The 18099-nt window shown below is 46.6% G+C and overlaps 1 protein-coding gene across 2 annotated transcripts in view; it reads right to left on the reverse strand.

Annotated features, from left to right (window-relative positions):
* MLN (motilin) overlaps positions 1-18099 on the reverse strand; it is a 266464-nt gene that overhangs the window by 5998 nt on the left and 242367 nt on the right. Inside the window, exons 6-9 of one of the 2 annotated variants that reach the window (XM_074936286.1) lie at positions 10362-10489; positions 7906-8224; positions 2460-2594; positions 34-156 (exon numbers count right to left, since the gene is read on the reverse strand). In XM_074936286.1, the coding sequence (XP_074792387.1) occupies positions 34-156; positions 2460-2579 (243 nt within the window). In that variant the 5' untranslated portion in view covers positions 2580-2594; positions 7906-8224; positions 10362-10489. Of the gene's footprint in view, positions 1-33; positions 157-2459; positions 2595-7905; positions 8575-10361; positions 10490-18099 lie in introns of those variants that run through there. The other variant, XM_074936285.1, reaches the window with a different exon arrangement.

Consider the following 18099-nt stretch of genomic DNA (forward strand, 5'->3'; position numbering starts at 1 on the left):
ATACTTAAGGGTCCCCTCCACCATTCCCCTCACCTTGATGATCTCGCCCTCGTCCACACCCTCCACATCAGAGAGCTCGGTGACTTCTCTGCCTTCCGATCGCTTCTGCAACATCAGGGATTTCTTTTGCGCTTTGCTCCTCTCTTTCTCCTGGAGCTACACAGCAAGGTACAGTAAAGAACAAACACCAAGGATCAGGAAGGTCACAGGGACAAGGGTCGGGGTGGGGCAGAGTGGCTGCTTGTTCAGCGAAGGGTGAAGCACGTCACTCGTGCTATGCGTTATTAATAGGCCATTCTGGGGTGGGTTGTGTTGTCCCTCTATGATATATGCAGTGAAATCCCTCCTCAGCGCAAACCTCAGGAGAGCAGCAACAATTGAGGGGGGTTGAAAGATTTCATACTATGGCTTTGGGAACCCGCTGGGGGGCGGGGGGGGGGTCTTTGCAGTGGTTGCTCAAGGCAGGGTCTGTCTGCTGGAGGTGGGTCCATAGTGCTGCCCTAACTGCTACACTGAATTTTAAAAGGGGTATTTTCAGTGTGAGAGAGGCAGATTTTGGACAAAAAATAAGAGGGACTCCCCTCTCGCCCCAGAGGACCCTTGATTGTGATGAGCACCCCTGGGGGAAGCGAGTTTGTATGGGCTACTGGTGGATGACACATTGCAAAAGTCCACGTCAGTATACACTCTATAGGCCAGTGCTGAGACACAATGGGGAAGCTTTCATGGCTGCTTCCCATTTCTCATTAGTTTGCCTTATTGTTTAAACTGGATCCACGTACTTCCCCTTGCCCTCTGATAGTGGTGAAGAATGACCATGCTCCACCCAAGAAGCGGCTGCATGGATGCTCAGCAGAGACACCAAGGGAGGAATAGGCCATCCCCGCTCATACCTAGACAGGGTGTGAAATCCTGGCCCCACTGAAGTCAAGGGGAGCATGGCTAATTATTTCAATGGGGCCAGGATTTGACCCATGGTCTCTCCAGGATGAAGCACATCAGTGAGGTGGTGGTGGGGTGGGGGATGTGAGAAGCTTGTGTGAAAACAGAACATTAGTCTCTAGGGCTGTCAGCCTGGCACCTTTCAGCAACATTAGTTTCACATCAAAAGGAAAGGATTTTCCTCTGTGCGTGTCCCAGAACTGAAACCTATTTGGCGCATGGTTAATTATTTGTTAGAACAAAGAGGCACCACAGAATTATGACGGGAGACTGCAGCTTCTCCATAAAAATCGAAGCCATTAGCTCTTTTAACAATTATAAAAGAAAACCGTTAAAAAATATCCACAGACGAATGTAAATGGGCCTTTTGTTTCCACTATCCTATTTTATGTTCAACTGAATCCTGGCTCTTGCAGTCTAATCCTGAGTCTTTCACTCAAAGTCCTCTGTGGGACTGGTGAATAAAGTGCTTTTCACACTTTGAGGATCCTATAAGCTGCCCTATTGATCACATCCCAGTTCTGCTGTGGGACCTGTCATGCTATGGGGAGTCTGTTCCAGCTACATTTCCACTAGAGATGGACTTGAGGGAGCTGGTCTGAACCTTTGACCCATTGAGAGCTTTACATCAGTAAGAACTATGTTGGCCCAAGGTTCATCTCCCATTGAAAGCCCCAGCTAAGAAAAGCATTGCTCTTCAGGCAAGCACATAAATGTGTGTTTAAAGTTAAGCCCAGGCTTACAAGATTTCCTGAATCAGGGCCCAAGTCAGCACTCTGAGCACACTTGTAGACAATCACCCTATAAATACAGTCTTAGGCTGTTGCCTGGAAGATTGGTGGTTTGAACCCTCTTAAGGGATATCAGCTCCACCGCAGCACGACTGAGAATAAACTGAGCCAGTGCCCCCAGACTTGCCCCACTTTTCCAACGACATGGACTTAAAGAAATCATCCCCCTTGTCTTTTCTCACTTGCGCTGTGAGGCCTGGCACCCGTGCACTTAAGGATTTAGTGGGTTAGCACACTAGCCCTTCACCTCTGGAAACTGGTGGGCTCAAGGCATAAGACAAATGGGTCTGCTGCTCTCAGCCAGACCCCTAGTGATGACGAGGGTCATCTGGGTATATTCTCATTCAATCAGTTCCCTGCACCATTGGGCATTGGGCATTACTGCACCTCAGTGCCTCCTGTTCTCTGCCTGTGGCACAAAATAGTTTAGTCTCATGAGGGCTGTGATACTTTGGTCTAATTCTGGTGGTTGGGGTTGGCGTGGAAGTGGCTGGGTTGTGTGTAGTGGCCTCTGCCTGAAAGGTGGTCAGACTAGCCGTGGTGGTCCCTTCTGGCCTTAAACTCTATGAAGCTATGACTGGCAACATCATGAAACTACCCATCAAACCGGTAGTGTCTCTGCTCAGAGGGGATGAACTATGAGCTATGTGTGGGAAGCGTCCACAGGATGTGCCTTTCTGCACCACGCAGGGCTCCAGCCATTGCAGTATGGTTCTCAGAGGTTACCTGCATCCTCTCGATGTCGCTGCGAGTGAAGAAGGCTAGGTAGCCTTCAGTCTGTTCAGCCAGCATGGCCACCACGTACACCACCAGCAGAGAAGTCACCACCTTCCTGGAAACCATCATGAAGCTTGAGAAAGCCTGAGCAACACAGGAGAGGGGAAGGTCAGAACATGCCAGCAGGGATGGCTGCCTGCCGTGGTGCACAGCAGTTCAACCAACAACAGGAACAAAGAACCAAGCCCAGAAAGGAATAACCCTGAGTTATAGTTCAGACAATTTATCCTTCCTGGGACACAGAGCTTGGGTTTCTTTGGCCTTTATTTCTGATCAACAGCCATAGACTTCATATTTGTTCTCCAAGCTGCTTATGTCACTGACATTAGGTGTTGAGTGACAGTTTAACCTCCCCTTGAGGGCCTGACCTCCAGCCAATGGCCCAATCCTAAGAATGATAAACATCCCAGAATTGCAACTCCCACTTCCCTACAGGATTTACCCCCACATGGTCTACACCCAGTGAACCATATGATTTGGCAGCTGGGGATGCTTACCTGGTATGGGAGGCAAAGTGCTCTCAGCAAGCACTTGGGTAAAGATACCTGGGCTTGCTTGCACCTGCTTTGCACAGCACAGAGCTGGGAAATGCCACTGGCGGGGAAGCATTTCTCAGTCCGTACAAAAGAAAACTGCTTTGGAGGCTGAACATTTTTGTTTAGATTTTGCATATGGGAGCGCTCTCCTGGCAGACCTCATGCTGCTGAAAAGTGATCTGGAAGGAAGGTTTCCCCCCAAGTCCCCGGAACTCTCCGTTGCTGAACAAAACAAATGTTGAAAGGTTCAGGCTGAGATTTCCAAAAGCGACTGGTGGTTTTGGGTGCCCAACTTCAGACACCTTAAAAGGGGCCTATTTCCAGAGGGCAGGTGCTCAGCATTGCCTGCATATTAGGCCCCTTTATGCTGGGCAGTGGGTACCCAAAATCACCAGTTGTTTTTGAAAATCTTGGCCTAAAAATGTATGGAGCAACTGCAGGCTGAGGAGGGCCTGGTCTGACTTACACTGAGAGGTGAAGCATACATTTGTGTGTCTCTAGTTAGAATGATGCCCTGGCTATAAGGCGCAGATACCCATTGAGTTCCCCACTTTGAGATGTCTAGAATGTCTTCCTTTGGCAAGCAGAGTTTGGAACTGTGCCAGCTTTTGACAGGCTGCTTTGACTACTGCATCATCCTAAAACACACAAATGCCCTCTGAACCTGCAGCAGCTGTGACTGACAGCCGCCTCGTCTTCTTCCTAGAAGGGTCCTCTAAGCCTATTGGACTTCCAGACTCCCGCCTCTTGAACGCAACAGTTTTAGGCTTTGAGTCAGCAAGGGACCGACGGGTTCATTGGAACATTGACTTCGTTGGGACTCCTTGCCTGCGTCAGACCCTTGCTGGATCGGGGCCTGATTCAAAGACGCAGCTTCATTTTCTAATCACGAGCCAGAGGAAGGGCCACCTCCAAGCACCTCTGTGCATTTCAAGCCGTGAGCCTCTCGACTCCCAGCCTGACTTCTAGCAGCCTGGAAGATGGACACAGAAGAGGATGGAAGGCAGGGGAAATCTGCTCCAGAGGGGAAATCCTGCCTTTATGCAGTGAAAGGGAAGGTTCCATGCAGCCCTGCCTAGAACTCCGCCAACAGACTCCGGCTTAAGTGCGTGCTTCCATGAAGCAGGTTCTTATGCAATACCAGTTGTTTGCACTTTAAATTGTATACACAGCACTTGATGAATGCTTGGGTTTTGCTAGCTGGATAATTAATAATTAATAAACAGGTTTAATATAATGCTTTGTATTCCTGACCTAGCATGTTGCCTCCAAAGATCTCCAAGTGCTCTACTGCATTATCCCCACCTTACAATTGGGGAAACTGAGTCACGGAGAGGCAAAGTAACTTGCCCCCAGTTACTGAGTCAATGGCAGAGCTGGGAACAGAATTAAGGGGTCATGCTTTAGGGAGTGGGGTCTAGTGGTCAGAGCAGAGTACAGATCCCATGCTTTAACTCTGTCCCTGAGCTGAAAATACAACCAAGGAGTCCTTATTAACAGGACCCCTCTCTAAGCACTAGACACTGCCAGTTCTCATGGGTGTGTTCCTGGGCAGTAACTTCTTACATTTAAACTACAGTTTTATGGAGCGTTAAATACCTATTCAGTTCTGCCAACACTACACCTCCGTTACAGTGTGTATGAAATCCAGACTTGCCCAGGGGAAAATACTTCAAGCTACCACACTGAGCTTCCATAGTGAGGGAAGTGTCCTGATTTAGCAGCTTTAGTATAACTGTTTTATTATAATTATTTTTATCTTCTCTCAATAAACTTTGGGGGAGAAGGGAGAACAAGCCAGCATGCTAGTGTCTCTAATCCCATAAGGGACCTATAAGACAGTATGGGCAACTCCCACAGGTGGGCCGAGCCCCTTAATAAATCTTGCTAGGTCATACAGAGCTGCAGACATCATTTACCATCCGAGCTCTATAGGAAACCAGTTTAAAGGGATTTAAAAACCAGTTTCCAACCTGATTTAGCAGCAATTTCACATCAGAGGGAGGATTTATGTAAATATTAAATCTCCTCTTTAAATATTAAAACGTTCTCTCTTGAACACATTTAATGAAGTCTGGTACCACTACGTAACTGCTTTACCCAATTTTATCCTGATCCTTAATTATTTTTAAAAAGCTTTTGGTTGAGGCATTATTAAAGGGACACTGTCAGGTCAAATCTGGCCCCAGAATTAGATTTCATGTAAATATAAACTTGTACAGACCAACAGAAACTAACAAACATTCCGTCCCACAGCATTTGCCACCCGATCATTTTGGCATTGTGCTAGCCCAGGAAAGCCAAGGAAGAGCCATCTCAGATGCCACTGAATAAAAAACACTAGGACTTATGTATCAGATCACAGTCTGTGCTGGTCTTGGGTCTGCTTCTCCATTGTCCTGCACTAAGGGTTGTCATTTACACCTGTGCAAAATGCTACCAAAACAGAATGGTAGGGCCAGATTCTAAGGTGGTGTAAACTGGCATCGTGTTGATATACACCAGCAAAAGATCTGACCCAGTAGTGGATTACCCCTATATTGCATTCACTTTGCACAGGTGCAGATGACTTTATGAGGTTTGGGGCAACAGAGGCTCGGCCCCCCCACTGCAACAGGGGCCAGTCCAAGCTGCTAAAAACTCAAACAGACAATTTTGTAATATCCTGCCCACATGGTGAGGTTTCTTCCTGACCCTAGGCAGTTAGTGGCTGGTTTATCAGACCTACTGATTGCACTGGGAGATTCTGCTGTAAAATCAGTTGCACCATGTGACCTAGTGCCGTGCAGAGATTGCTTGGCTGTACTGATCAAAAGGGGATTGCCTAGGTCTTTCCTTAAAACAGGATTCTGCCATGCTTATGTCCTGATGCACATTCTCTCTCAATAGGATCATTCTTTTGTGTCTTCATTTATTCCGTAACATCAATAAACTACTGCCCCCCCGCAACAAATACCTCAGTCACCTCCTTCATCTCCCACTTACTAGCCCTTTGTGAAGCTGTTCTCTCTCTGTTCCTGGAGAAAAGCTCCTGTTTTTTACTTTATCCATCCAGCCAGTCCACTGAACATCCCTTCCTTACTTTGTAAACAGGACACGTCTTTCATATTTTAAGACTCCAGCTCGGCGCCTCCCCAGGCGAATCTATAGCTTGCTGTTCGTGAGTTACTTTCACAGGTAGCATTTGAAAAAGAAAGTGCCAAGAGGTAAGATTCCAAGGTGGGCATCAGTACAGCATGGTATTCTGGGCACTTTGGGCCAGATTCTACATTGCCCTGCACCTTGCATTGGCATTTCCGGTAAAAATGCCACCATTCTGATCTGGGACCTTTGGTCTAAATGATGACACAACTCACAGCACAATGAGCAGTCAAGCCCTTTATTCCCTGAGCATTGGTTCAGGATCAGTGAGGGACATCAAAAGGTTAATTTAGGCAGAAGTTGCATCTGCTCCATCTCTTGTGTTCAGGGCATCTCCTGGAGCGCTCTATTCCTATACGGCTCCCTGAGTCTCTGCCACATATTCCATTGTCTGATGGGTCTAACAGGCAGGTAATGAGAAGGGAGTCAGTTTAATCAATGCTGATAAAGAGAGGGAAGTGCAGAAAGCACCTTCCGCCTGAATTAAACAGTGATGTTGATCCCTCTTATTAGGCTTGAGGCATCTCTCCTGTTTAAAAGTATCTGTTGAGCTGCAATCAACTAACTCTTGCCATCGCAACTCTGCAGGTAGCAGGGTAGGCTGGATTGGCTCTCCCTATCTCTGAGAGTTCAGTGGGATGTATCTGGACGGAGACTGAGAGTAGCAGTAGCAGCCTCATTAGCAACAAGAAATTAAACTCCATGGAAAAATGGATGAAAGATCCCTGAATAGGAGAGAAATCAGAGCGGAGAAGAGCTTAGATATCATGATAATGGGCATTACCAGATGGGTGCGTGGGGGAACTAAGAGAGAGGAATTGTTGGAGGGTAAATAATGTTAAAGGAAGGAAGAGAGGAAAGAGGGGACAAGGCACAATAACAACAATAGCCCCAAAATGGAAAGTATCTTCCACCCGAGGAGCTCAACGTTCTTTAAAATCTCCAGGGTGAAATTCACTGCAAGAGATCTATACCCCATTAAAGTCCTGCTTATAATAGAATATCAGTCTTGTGCAGGATCTCTGCACAGGGGTGAATTTCACCTAACAGTGAACTAAATCTCCTCCCTCCTCCCCCCCAAATGAAGTGGGTAAATATTATCATCCCCTTTTACAGAGAGGGATGTGAGGCATGGAGACCCCACGGTCCACAAAACAAGCTGGAGAACCCAGGAGTCCTGAGTCCCAGTCCTCAGCTCTAGCATCGGGACATCCCCAGATGGGAAGAGGTTGTTTCTCTTATTAGTGATATACAGTTCAAGGTTCATGTAAGGGAACCAGGAATGATCACTAGAACCGGGGAGAGAAATTTAAATGGAACCATATTCCACTGGAATATCCAGCTCTGCCAAAATCAAAAAAGCTCGATTTTGTCAGAATGTTGTTTTGGAAGAAAACCAGAGGGAAAAAATAGTTCTGGCAACATTGAAATGTCCTGTTTTGACGTTTCCATAATGAAACTTTTCGGTTTAAAAAAACCTGTATTCGATCATGTCTAAACCCCCTTTTTTTTTTCTTTTCCCCCAGAATCTTCCTTCACAGAGAAGTCAGAAAGGGTTTGGTTTTCTGTTCCCATTTGGAAAGGACCTAGGCTTTGAAATCTCAAAATCCTTCATGAAATGGAACTTTTGTCCTCTGCTGACCCTGTCTCAAACCGTTGAGCGTTGACTGTCCATTGCAGCATTATCACAAGCAGAAATGAAGACACTCATCACTTACCTAGGGAGTGCAGCAGTCTCTCCTTGGCAGTCAGGGCTTTCTGATTTCTCCTGTGTGCTCCTGCTCGATCTCTTAGCCCTTTATAGGTCCACCACAAGCGCCCAGTTACATTATCAATGATCAGTGGTGCCCGTGGCTCCCAGAAGCGGTCACTGAATACTTGGGGTGCATAGAAACGGCTTTGTTGCTCAGGCAGCAACTTCTTCTGCAAGGAATTTTTTTAAGAGTTCCCAGTTTCCCAGGAAGATCACAGCCTGCCTCCACAAGTGGCAGTCCTCAGAATGCTTGTGTGAGGTCATCACAAACCAAATCCTGGCCCCTTGGAAAACAACAGCAAACGTTTCATTCTCACTAGAAGATTTGGCTCTATGGAAAAACTGTGGGTCAAATTCAGAGCCGACCTATATCTCATGCCAGAGAGGAAGGATGATCTTGTGGTTATGGCAATGGATTTGGACTCAGGATACCTGGGTTATATACCAGGCTCTGCCACAGACTCCTTGTGTGACCATGGCCAAGTCACTTAATCGCTGTGTGCCTCAGTTTCCCCATCTGCAAAACAGGGGTAATGAATAAGGCTACGTTTTAGTCATGGTTATTTTTAGTAAAAGTCATGGACAGGTCACAGGCAATAAACAAAAAGTCAAGGCCCCATGACCTGTCCATGACTTTTACTAAAAATACCTGTGACTAAATCCTACCTGCTGAGAGGAGGGCGCTCCTGAAGATTGCTGCTGGGGGCAGGCAGCGTGGGGCCACGCTTCTGCTGGGGGGGGAGGAGGGCAACCCAGAGCCCAGCTGCAGCTGGGGGTGGCCCAGGGTCCCTTGCCACTGGGTTGGGGGAGGGTGGCCCATGGCTCCGCTGCCTCTCCGGGCGGGGGGCAGCCCGGAGCCCCCCAGATGCTGCTGTTGGTCTGGGTGGGGGGGTGGCCCATGGCCCTGCCGCTGCTCTGGGCGGGGGACAGCCCGGGGCCCCACCGCCACTGGTCTGTGTGGGGGTTGGCCCGGGGCCCTGCTGCCGCCACGGGTCTGGGTGGGGGATGGCTCACGGCCCCGCCGCTGCTGGTCCAGGTGGGGGCGGCCCATGGCCTCGCCACTGCTGATGCAGGCGGGGGCAGCCCGGGGCCACCCAACCACAGCCGCTGCTGGTCTGGGGGTGGCCTGGGGCCCTGCTGCCACCGCCGCTGGTCCTGGACCGCTGCTCCAAGGCAGCGCCGGGGACCAGCTGCCTGGGGCTGCCAGAGCAGCGGCCAGTGAGGCTGGCCCCTGGGATTCCCCAGCTGCTGGGGTGTTCCTGGGGTCAGCCCCACCAGCACGCAAAATTCACGGAGGTCACAGAAAGTCACAGAAGCCGTGACCTCCGTGAATGATTTGCAGCCTTAGTAATGAACCTTCCTTTCTCCCACGCTTTGCTTGCCTGGTCCATTTAGAGTGTGATCTCTTTGGGACAGGGGCTGTCTCTTACTGTGTGTCCATAAAGCACCTAGCACAATAAAGTCTGGATCTTGACTGGGTGGGCTGTAAATGCAACCAAAATGCCAACAAATAATAACAATGATGACACTGAAATAAATGTAAGTCAGGAAAAAATGTAACCTATGATATTACAATTGCATGGATTTAAAGTAAGGATTGACCTAGAAGAATGTAGAGCCAAATATTAAAATAATAAATAATGTTTTACATATTTAATCTATCACCATTAATCACAGAGCACTTTATGGATAACTTGAGCCTTTTAAAGTAGTCTAGGAGGTTTATCTATCTATTTGTATGGTTCCTATTCCCATAATATTTGAGCACTTGCCATTCTGTAATACATTTAACCTCTCAACCCTCCTGTGTGGTAGGGCAGGGCTATTGCCCCCATTTTACAGTTGGGGAAACTGAGGCAGAGAGACTAAAAGTAACTTGTCCAAGGTCACGCGGGAAGTCTGTGGCAGGGCAGGGACCAGAACACAGCTCTCCCAAGCCGAGGCTAGTGCCCTAATTACTGGTCATCCATCCTCTCTGGACACCATTAGACACATATGCTCAGAATCTGTCATGCTGCCCCTTGTGTTGTCATTTATACCTGTGCAAAGAGGGTGCAAAGTGAGAGTAAAATGCTACCGGTAGCATTTTACACTCACTGTGCACTGGTGTAAATGATGACAGGATGCAGAGCACCAGAGAATCAGGCCAGTCAATCGCCTGGACAGTTTAGAAAATCCCAGCCAAGGCTCGTTTCACCCATCCCTGAAATGCAGCTGCATCTAGGGCAAAAAAAAGAGTCCGCTCCTGAAGGGCCTGATCCCAAACCCACTGAGGTCCATAAAAAGATTCCCATGGACCAATGTGCTCAGTCCCCAATGGCACATTGCAAAGCCATGCAATGTAGGGTAGGGTCTGAAGAATATCTTGCCCCGCAGACGGCAGGGGAATATTTCGGAAGGAAGCCGCCCCCGGTCACTGACCATCTGACATTGACCCTACAATGAAACTCTCCAGCTCTCCTGACGATTTCACAGGAACTGAAGTGATGGCAAGCGGTCAGGACCTCAGCTTCACATCTCCTCGGACTGCTGGCAGCTTACAAGGAAACCTGAAAATAAACGAGTGAGAAACAAAAGGACAAACAAGTTAGCCAATGTATTAAATCCTGCTCTGCTTAATGGCTTTCTAGGGTGCTACATCTGTTGTTTGAAGCAGCATTCCTGCCTCTCTGACTGAGTGCTGAGCACCTGCAATATTTGCCAGGTACAAGCTGTGTGTGTGAGAGAGAGTGAGCGCAGGGGGAGCTGCGAAACAAGTGAATTAAAATGTTTTTCCTCATCTGTTCTGCATTACACCTGGTCAATACAATGTGTACAAACTTTGGAACCTCATCTGGGTTTTACAATAGGTCCCCTGCTGTCATCTCAGTCAATAACTTTCCATTTGGTCCAAAACACTCCTTAAAAAAATGTGCCAGTAGTTAAGATGCTTCCAAGATCCCTCTGTATTTATTACGGCTTATCGCAGGGCCAGCAATATGGGTGCAGCTGTAAAACTTCAAGAGAGATCAAATAGTTTCGCTCCCAGGGACCAAGTGTGCGATGAGGGCAAGGGGAGAGGGTGCAAATGCTCATTAGCTTTTCTTCCCTAAAGAACTTGTGAAAACCCATTTGACACCAGCTTTCATTCTAATCGAATTTTCAATTTTTGTATGGCTGTGATGGATGCGGCTGACGAGAGGGCAAAGGGAGTTGGGAAGCAGCAAAAGAAAGGTCCCTCTTTCCAAGTGCCAAACTTTCACACTTCTCCACCCCTTTTACCAGGGCAATGTGGCTGCTTGTCAGATCTCCAGTCCATCAGCAGTGAGATCTCCCACTGCAAAGGAACAACCTTGAAAATAGAAGGGGAGACCGTAGAATTAATCAGATTTGCATTAACTGGGTACTACAGGTCAGGTTATCAGCTATAGGGCTGTGTCCCCATTTACCTATGTGACAAGGTATGGCTCCTCTGAAATCACAGGCATGACTGCAGCTCAGGTAGACACACCTATGCTAGCTTTAAGCTAGTTAGCATGGCAAAAAATAGCAATGAAGCCATGGAGAGACAAGCTTCAGCACAGACTATATAAACCCTCCTGCAACCCTGGGCACATCTACAGAATTTACAAGTTAGGGGCCAAAATCCACAACTAGTGTAAATCAGTGTAGCTCTTTTGACTTCAGTGTAACCATTACCTAGATTGCAAGCTCTTTGGGACAGGGACTGTTTTTTTTGTTCGATGTTTGTACAGCGCCTAGAACAATAAGAGTCCTGGTCCATGACTGCAGCCCCCAGCTGAGGAGCTGCTCTACAGTGTCCTACAGGAGAAGTGTGACCAAAAATAAAATACCCAACCCAGTCTCTGGCCTGCAACGGCTCACAAGCTTCAGTTCCTCTAAAGTATCTTCCTTTCAAGGAAAGTATGTGCAAAACTGGCTTTGTAGCTGAAATAGGCTAAACATTCACCATAATGTGGGGTAATTTTAGAAGAGAACAGGCAGTGACTGTAAACCCCCTGGAAATGTATTTCAATTGCAATGTCAAGGAATAATGGCAAAGCTAATTCTCCAAATCTTCTGCACTGAACTCTTGTCTCTAAGTCCTGTACTCTCCTCCCTCCCCTTTTTGTCTTGTGCTTGGAGTGTTGTGGCAAAAGGATTGCATAAAACCAGGGCATAAGAAGCTAACAGAGTTTGAATTTCACCTCTAGGGTAAGGCAGTGAGCCCAGCTGCCCGCAGTGGTGCGTGAATGTACAGTGACTGGACAGCCTCAATCTGCCAATGATATTTGTATGGGTTTTCCTGGAACACCCCAGACAGGCAGAGGATCTGTACCAAGATTTAAGCACCTTAAAGTTGCCTAAAGTGAGTCTGTTAAGTATGTCTTTGGATACCTAAATGAGCAGCGTGATTTTCAAAGAGCTGCACATGCTGCAGCTCCCATTACCTTCAGTAGGAACTCAGAACTTTTGGGCAGGTAATTTGGATGGAGGGGGCTTAATTTGAGACTTCCAGGTTTGAAAGTCTTAGTCTGATAGCATTAGACCAGGGGTTCTCAAACTTCATTGCACTGTGACCCCCTTCTGACAACAAAAATTACTACATGACCCCAGGAAGGGGAACAAAGCCTGAGCCTGCCCAAGCCCCGCTGCCCTAGGCGAGGGAGCCAAAGCTGAAGCCCAAGAGCTTCAGCCCCAGGCGGCAGGTTGGGGGAAGGAGGGTCTGTAATCTGAGCCCCACAGCCCAGAGCTGAAGCCCTCAGGCTTCGGCCCCAGTTGGTGGGGCTCAGGCTTCAGCTTTGGCCCCAGGCCCCAGCAAGCCTAACGCCAGCCCTGGTGACCTCATTAAAAAAGGGTCGCGACCCACTTTGGGGTCCCGACTCACAGTTTGGGAACCGCTGCATTAGACAAATCACGCTCCCATTTTTTTCTGCACTCTGTTACATGGATGCATTACCAAGCAGGCACTGTCGTCTACGAGTGCTGAGCCTTACTAATGAATAAAACGCCTATGGGAAATTTTAATACATTTTCCTTAATATTAAAGCTATATAAATATTTGAAATTCATGGGCTTAGAACACATGCTAATTTGTGGCATAAATATTTCAAAGGCACAGACAAACTCCTGGCCCCATCGCCTCCAAGTACACTGGTTAAATTTCTCCCGACTACTCAGGCAGCGTAATTCATGTTAATTCACTGGTGCGTAGCACGGGATGGGAGAGAGAATCAATAGCAGGATTTAGCTCCTGCTGATTTCAGACATCACTTCACACTCCTGCTTGTAGCAGCAAATACTGATGCCATAGATTAATGCGGAGTTTATCTGTTGTTGTTTCTCTCTCCCCACAGTGTCTGCCAGGTTTACGTACCAAATCCAGAGCACCAAGGGCCTAATTACTGGGAGTCTTCCCATCGACTGCAGTGAGCTCTGGATCAGGCTCCCACATCAGCTGCATCCGAGCTATAAATGGGTGTCAAAGGAAGCAGTGGGAATAATTTTGAATGAGCTGTCATCTCAGGACCTGGTGGTGGAAAGATCCATTTTAAAGCTAGCAATCCCAGCTTTAGCTTAATGCAGAAATCCGTTTAACTCTTACAGCACTGATATTTCCAAACGACTACAAACCTAGAACTAGATCCTCAGTTGGTATAAATCAGCAACTGGTTTTGATGGAGTTATACTGATTTCGACCAGCTGAGATCTGGTTAATTATTTAAGTGACATGAACATAAAACTGAGAGTCAGGAACCTTCCCTTCTACAACTCACTCCCTTCTGCTGGTTTCTGGAAAAATCAGTTTGAACTAGTACATTCAAACCTCCCCAGGGCGGGGGGATATACCGCTCTGGAGGAGTTAACACCAATGTGATTCACCTTAACCAACCCGCACGTTTTTTATTGCTGGAAAGAGCTGTGGCAACTTTCCCCCCTGGAGTAGAACACAGTCAGACATAAATTGACTACAAAAGCCTTTCAGGATACTGCATAGGGTTACGATATCTGTCACACATGTAATGGATGACCAGGCTAGATCCTCCACAGGCAGCTAGGGGAAGGCTGGTAAATGGAAAACATCGTGTGCATCTGACCATTTGAATCCTATGCCCTGACTCTAGGAGCAGGTAAGTCACTTAGCATTTCAGAAAAGAGTTCATTTCTCCACTGCCAGAGAATATTTATTAGATTTCACAAAAGTGCAATTTAGCCTTCCTACACACTGGGCACCCTCTGACCTTTTATTTTCTTATTGCTTCTCCCTGTCCCCTCTCCTCCCCTGCATTGCTCCCATGCTGAACAACAGAGCAGGTTAAGCATAGCAAGATGAAATGCTAAGGCACCGAGAAGTGCATTGAATAGCTCATTCGCAGGGGCTTCTTGCACAGCCAAATCAGCCGGAAGATGACGTATGGAAGTCTCTCTCACACCGAGGATGCAAAATGAGGTCCTGGTTAGCCGGTAGGAGAACATGATCACCGAACTCCAGGCCAGGTCCTTCCTTGGGCACAACCCTCCCTGAAACCAATGGACTTTTTGCCAGAGGAAGGAGCAAGTCTAAACCCACAGGGGAAAGAACCCCGGGATTCAATCTTGAGCATTTTGTCAGCCTGGCCCAAGGAGATTATCTGTCAATGTGAGAACTGTAGCATGACAAGAAATAGCTGTTCTCAGTGCTGCTGGGTCCCTAGAGATTTTCCGATAGCTTGAGCTGGATTAAGCCAGCCTTGGATGCATAGGATTTATCAGCACTTTCAATGGAGAGGTGCCTGTTTCATTCCAGGAATCCTTTGTGGTGAATGTTGCAGTTTATCTGCAACTAGGGATAAGAATTCTCTATTTATTTCTTTATCTTGTTTCAGACCAGCAGGGCATTAATTCGTTCCGCAAGGAGATGAGGAAATCCAGCCACATGCCTGCAGGGTGAAAAGAGAGGCGAGACTCCAACAGGAATAATAATATTTAGTTCTGACACCGTGGATGGACACTTACAAGGTGGGGCAAGAGGGATTCAAAGAACGCATGAGGAAGTGCAGAGAATCACTCAGAGCTAAAACACGGTGCTGCAACCTGCATGAAATCATTGTTCCATTGATGTCAATGGCACAGCTCCCAATGGCTTCACTGCGACCAAGATTTCACCCCCTGATCCTGCAATCTGGGCTGTATGGGTTCAAAGGCCTGATGGCAGGATCTGCCCCAAACCTGGTAAAACTCCCATTCAGATCAAGGGGAATTTTGCCTAAGGAACGAACTGCACCATCCAGTGATTAAAGTACAGCCTCTTTCATACAAACAACCTCAAAATTCTTAAGTTAAACAGCAGAGTTATGGAATTACAAAATAAATATCAACAGAGGAAGAGAAAAAGAATTATCATGCTGTTCGTAATAGTCTCGTTACCTTCTGCTTCCATTCTGTTTGTTTGTTGTATTTACCCGCTGTCTTTCATGCAATCAGAAGGATTTTTAATGAATCTGTTAACTCAGGGGTTGTACCCTATGACTGGAGAATTGCAAATATAGTACCTGTATTTAAGAAAAGGAAAAAGGTGATGCAGTAGTTTGACCTCTACTGCATGCAAGGTCTTAGAACAAATTTTGAAAGAGAGTAGTCAAGGACTTAGAATTAAATGGTAATTTGGATAAAATGCAACATGGTTTTACAAAAGGTAGATCATGCCAGAGCAACCTGATCTCTTTCTTTGAGAAGATGACTGCTTTTCTAGGCAAAGGAAATGCAGTAGATCTAATCTACCTGGATTTCAGTAAAGCATTTATACAGTTCCACATGGAAATTATTGGTTTGATTGAAGAAGGTAGGGATTAATATGAGAATTGAAAGGTGGATAAGGAACTGGTTAAAGGGGAGACTACAACAGAACATGCTGAAAGGTGAACTGTCAGGCTGGAGGGAGGCTACTAGTGGAGTTCCTCAAGAGTCAGACTTGGGACCAATCTTATTTAACATTTTCAATAACGACTTTGGAACAAGAAGTGGGAGGGTGTTAATACAATTTTCAGATTACAGAAAGTAGGGAGGTATTGCCAATATGGAGGAGGACCGGAATATCATACAAGAAAAATTGGATGACCTTGAAAGTACAGTAATAGAAATGGGATGAAATGTAATTGTCCAAAGTAATGCATTTAGGGACTAACAAGAATTTCTGCTATGTGCTGGGAATGTATCAGCTGGAAGCGACAGAGGAGAAAGACCTGAGTGTGTTGGTCAATCTTAGCATGGCTATGAGCCACCAATATGATGCAGCCATGACAAAAGCTAATGCAATCCTAGGATGCATCAAGCAAGTTATTTCCAGTCGATATAAGGAGGTGTTATTACCATTGTACAAGGCACTGGTGAGTCCTTATCTGGAATACTGTGCGTGGTTCTGGTCTCCCATGTTTAAGAAAGATGAATTCAAACTGGAAAGTATCAGGGGGTAGCCGTGTTAGTCTGTATCCACAAAAACAACAAGGAGTCCGGTGGCACCTTAAAGACTAACAGATTTATTTGAGCATAAGCTTTCGTGGGTAAAAACCTCACTTCTTCAGATCAAGTGAGGTTTTTACCCACAAAAGCTTATGCTCAAATAAATCTGTTAGTCTTTAAGGTGCCACCGGACTCTTTGTGCTTTTTGTCAAACTGGAAAAGGAGCTGAGAAAGGCTATTAGAATGATCTGAGAAAACGGAGAACCTACCTTTTGAGAGGAAACTCAAGGCGGTTGGCTTGTTTAGCCTAACAAAACAAAGACTGAGGGGAGATATGATTGTTGTCTATAAATACATCAGAAGGATAAACACCAGGGAGAGAGAAGAGTTATTTAAATTAAGAGCCAAGGTTGGCATAAGAACAAATAGATACAAATTGGCCATCCACAAGTTCAGGCTTGAAATTAGAGGATGGTTTCTCTAAGAAAAGTTCTTAGAGAAGTTCTGGATCGACCTTCCAAGGAGAGTAGTGGGGGCAAAAAACCTAACTTCTTTCAAGACTGAGCTTGATAAGTTTATGGAAGGGATGGTATGATGAGGTTGCCTACAATGGCATATGGCACATCCGTGACTGCTATTAGCAAATATCTCCAACGCTTGGAGATGGAACACTAGATAGGGCAGGCTCTGAGTTACTACAGAGAGTTCTTTCTCAGGAGTCTATCTGGTGGGTCTTGCTCACAGGCTCAGGGTCCAACTGATCATCATATTTGGGGCCAGAAAGGAATTTTCCCCCAGGTCAGATTGGCAGAGATGCTGGGATATTTTTTTTTCACCTTCCTCTGCAGCGTGGGGCACAGGTCATTCACTGATTTGAACTAGAGTAAATGGCGGATTCTCTGTAAATTGAAGTTTTTAAAACAAGATTTGAGGACATCAGTAGCTCAGCCAGAGGTTATGGGCCTATTACAGGAGCAAGTGGGTGAGATTCTGTGGCCTGCGATGTGCAGGAGGTCAGAGTAGATGATCATGATGGTCCCTTCTGGCCTTTAATTCTATGCATCTATATACTTAGACTATAAGCTTTTGGGGGTCTCACTCTATGTGTTTGTACAGCACCTAACACCATGGAGCCCCAAATCCTGATCAGGGCCCATAGTTGGTATCACAATACAAATAATAGCATTAAAGAAAGTGGCATAGGCAAGAGACAAAAGTGAAAAGAAACTTACATTTGAAACGAAGAGTCAGCAATGCTCAGAGAGACAGGGAAGTGGATTTAGATGGCATGAGCTGCAAAGAAGAAGGTTCTTGCAAAAATGGACAGATTTAATGTTCATTGAAATCAACAGAGCACCTCTTGTGACCTCAATGCGCTTTGGATCAGGTCCAAAGAGTGGCAATACAGGGCTTGATTCTGCCCATATTTCCCGCAACTTTGCATCCTTGCACCACCCTTTGCACCCGTGCAAACTGGGTCCAACCTGCTCCCAAATCAGAATTCGTTGCTCACTCCTGCTTGTGGCAGCATTTTTACATCCATTACGCAGAGGCAGCAGAGAATCAGGCCCCTTATGTAAAGGGGCCGAGAGGAGGCCAACATGAGCTGAGAGGAAGGAAAGAATCCAATTACGGGATAAAGGGCAAAGAGAGAAGGTGCATGAGGTGGTCTGGAGTACTTCCAGACGAGGCTTTAAAACAAGGAGGGCACTGAAAAGAGGGCAAAATTAAAGCACCTGAA

The sequence above is a fragment of the Natator depressus genome, chromosome 21, assembly GCF_965152275.1.
Source record: "Natator depressus isolate rNatDep1 chromosome 21, rNatDep2.hap1, whole genome shotgun sequence".
Classification (NCBI taxonomy): domain Eukaryota; kingdom Metazoa; phylum Chordata; order Testudines; family Cheloniidae; genus Natator; species Natator depressus.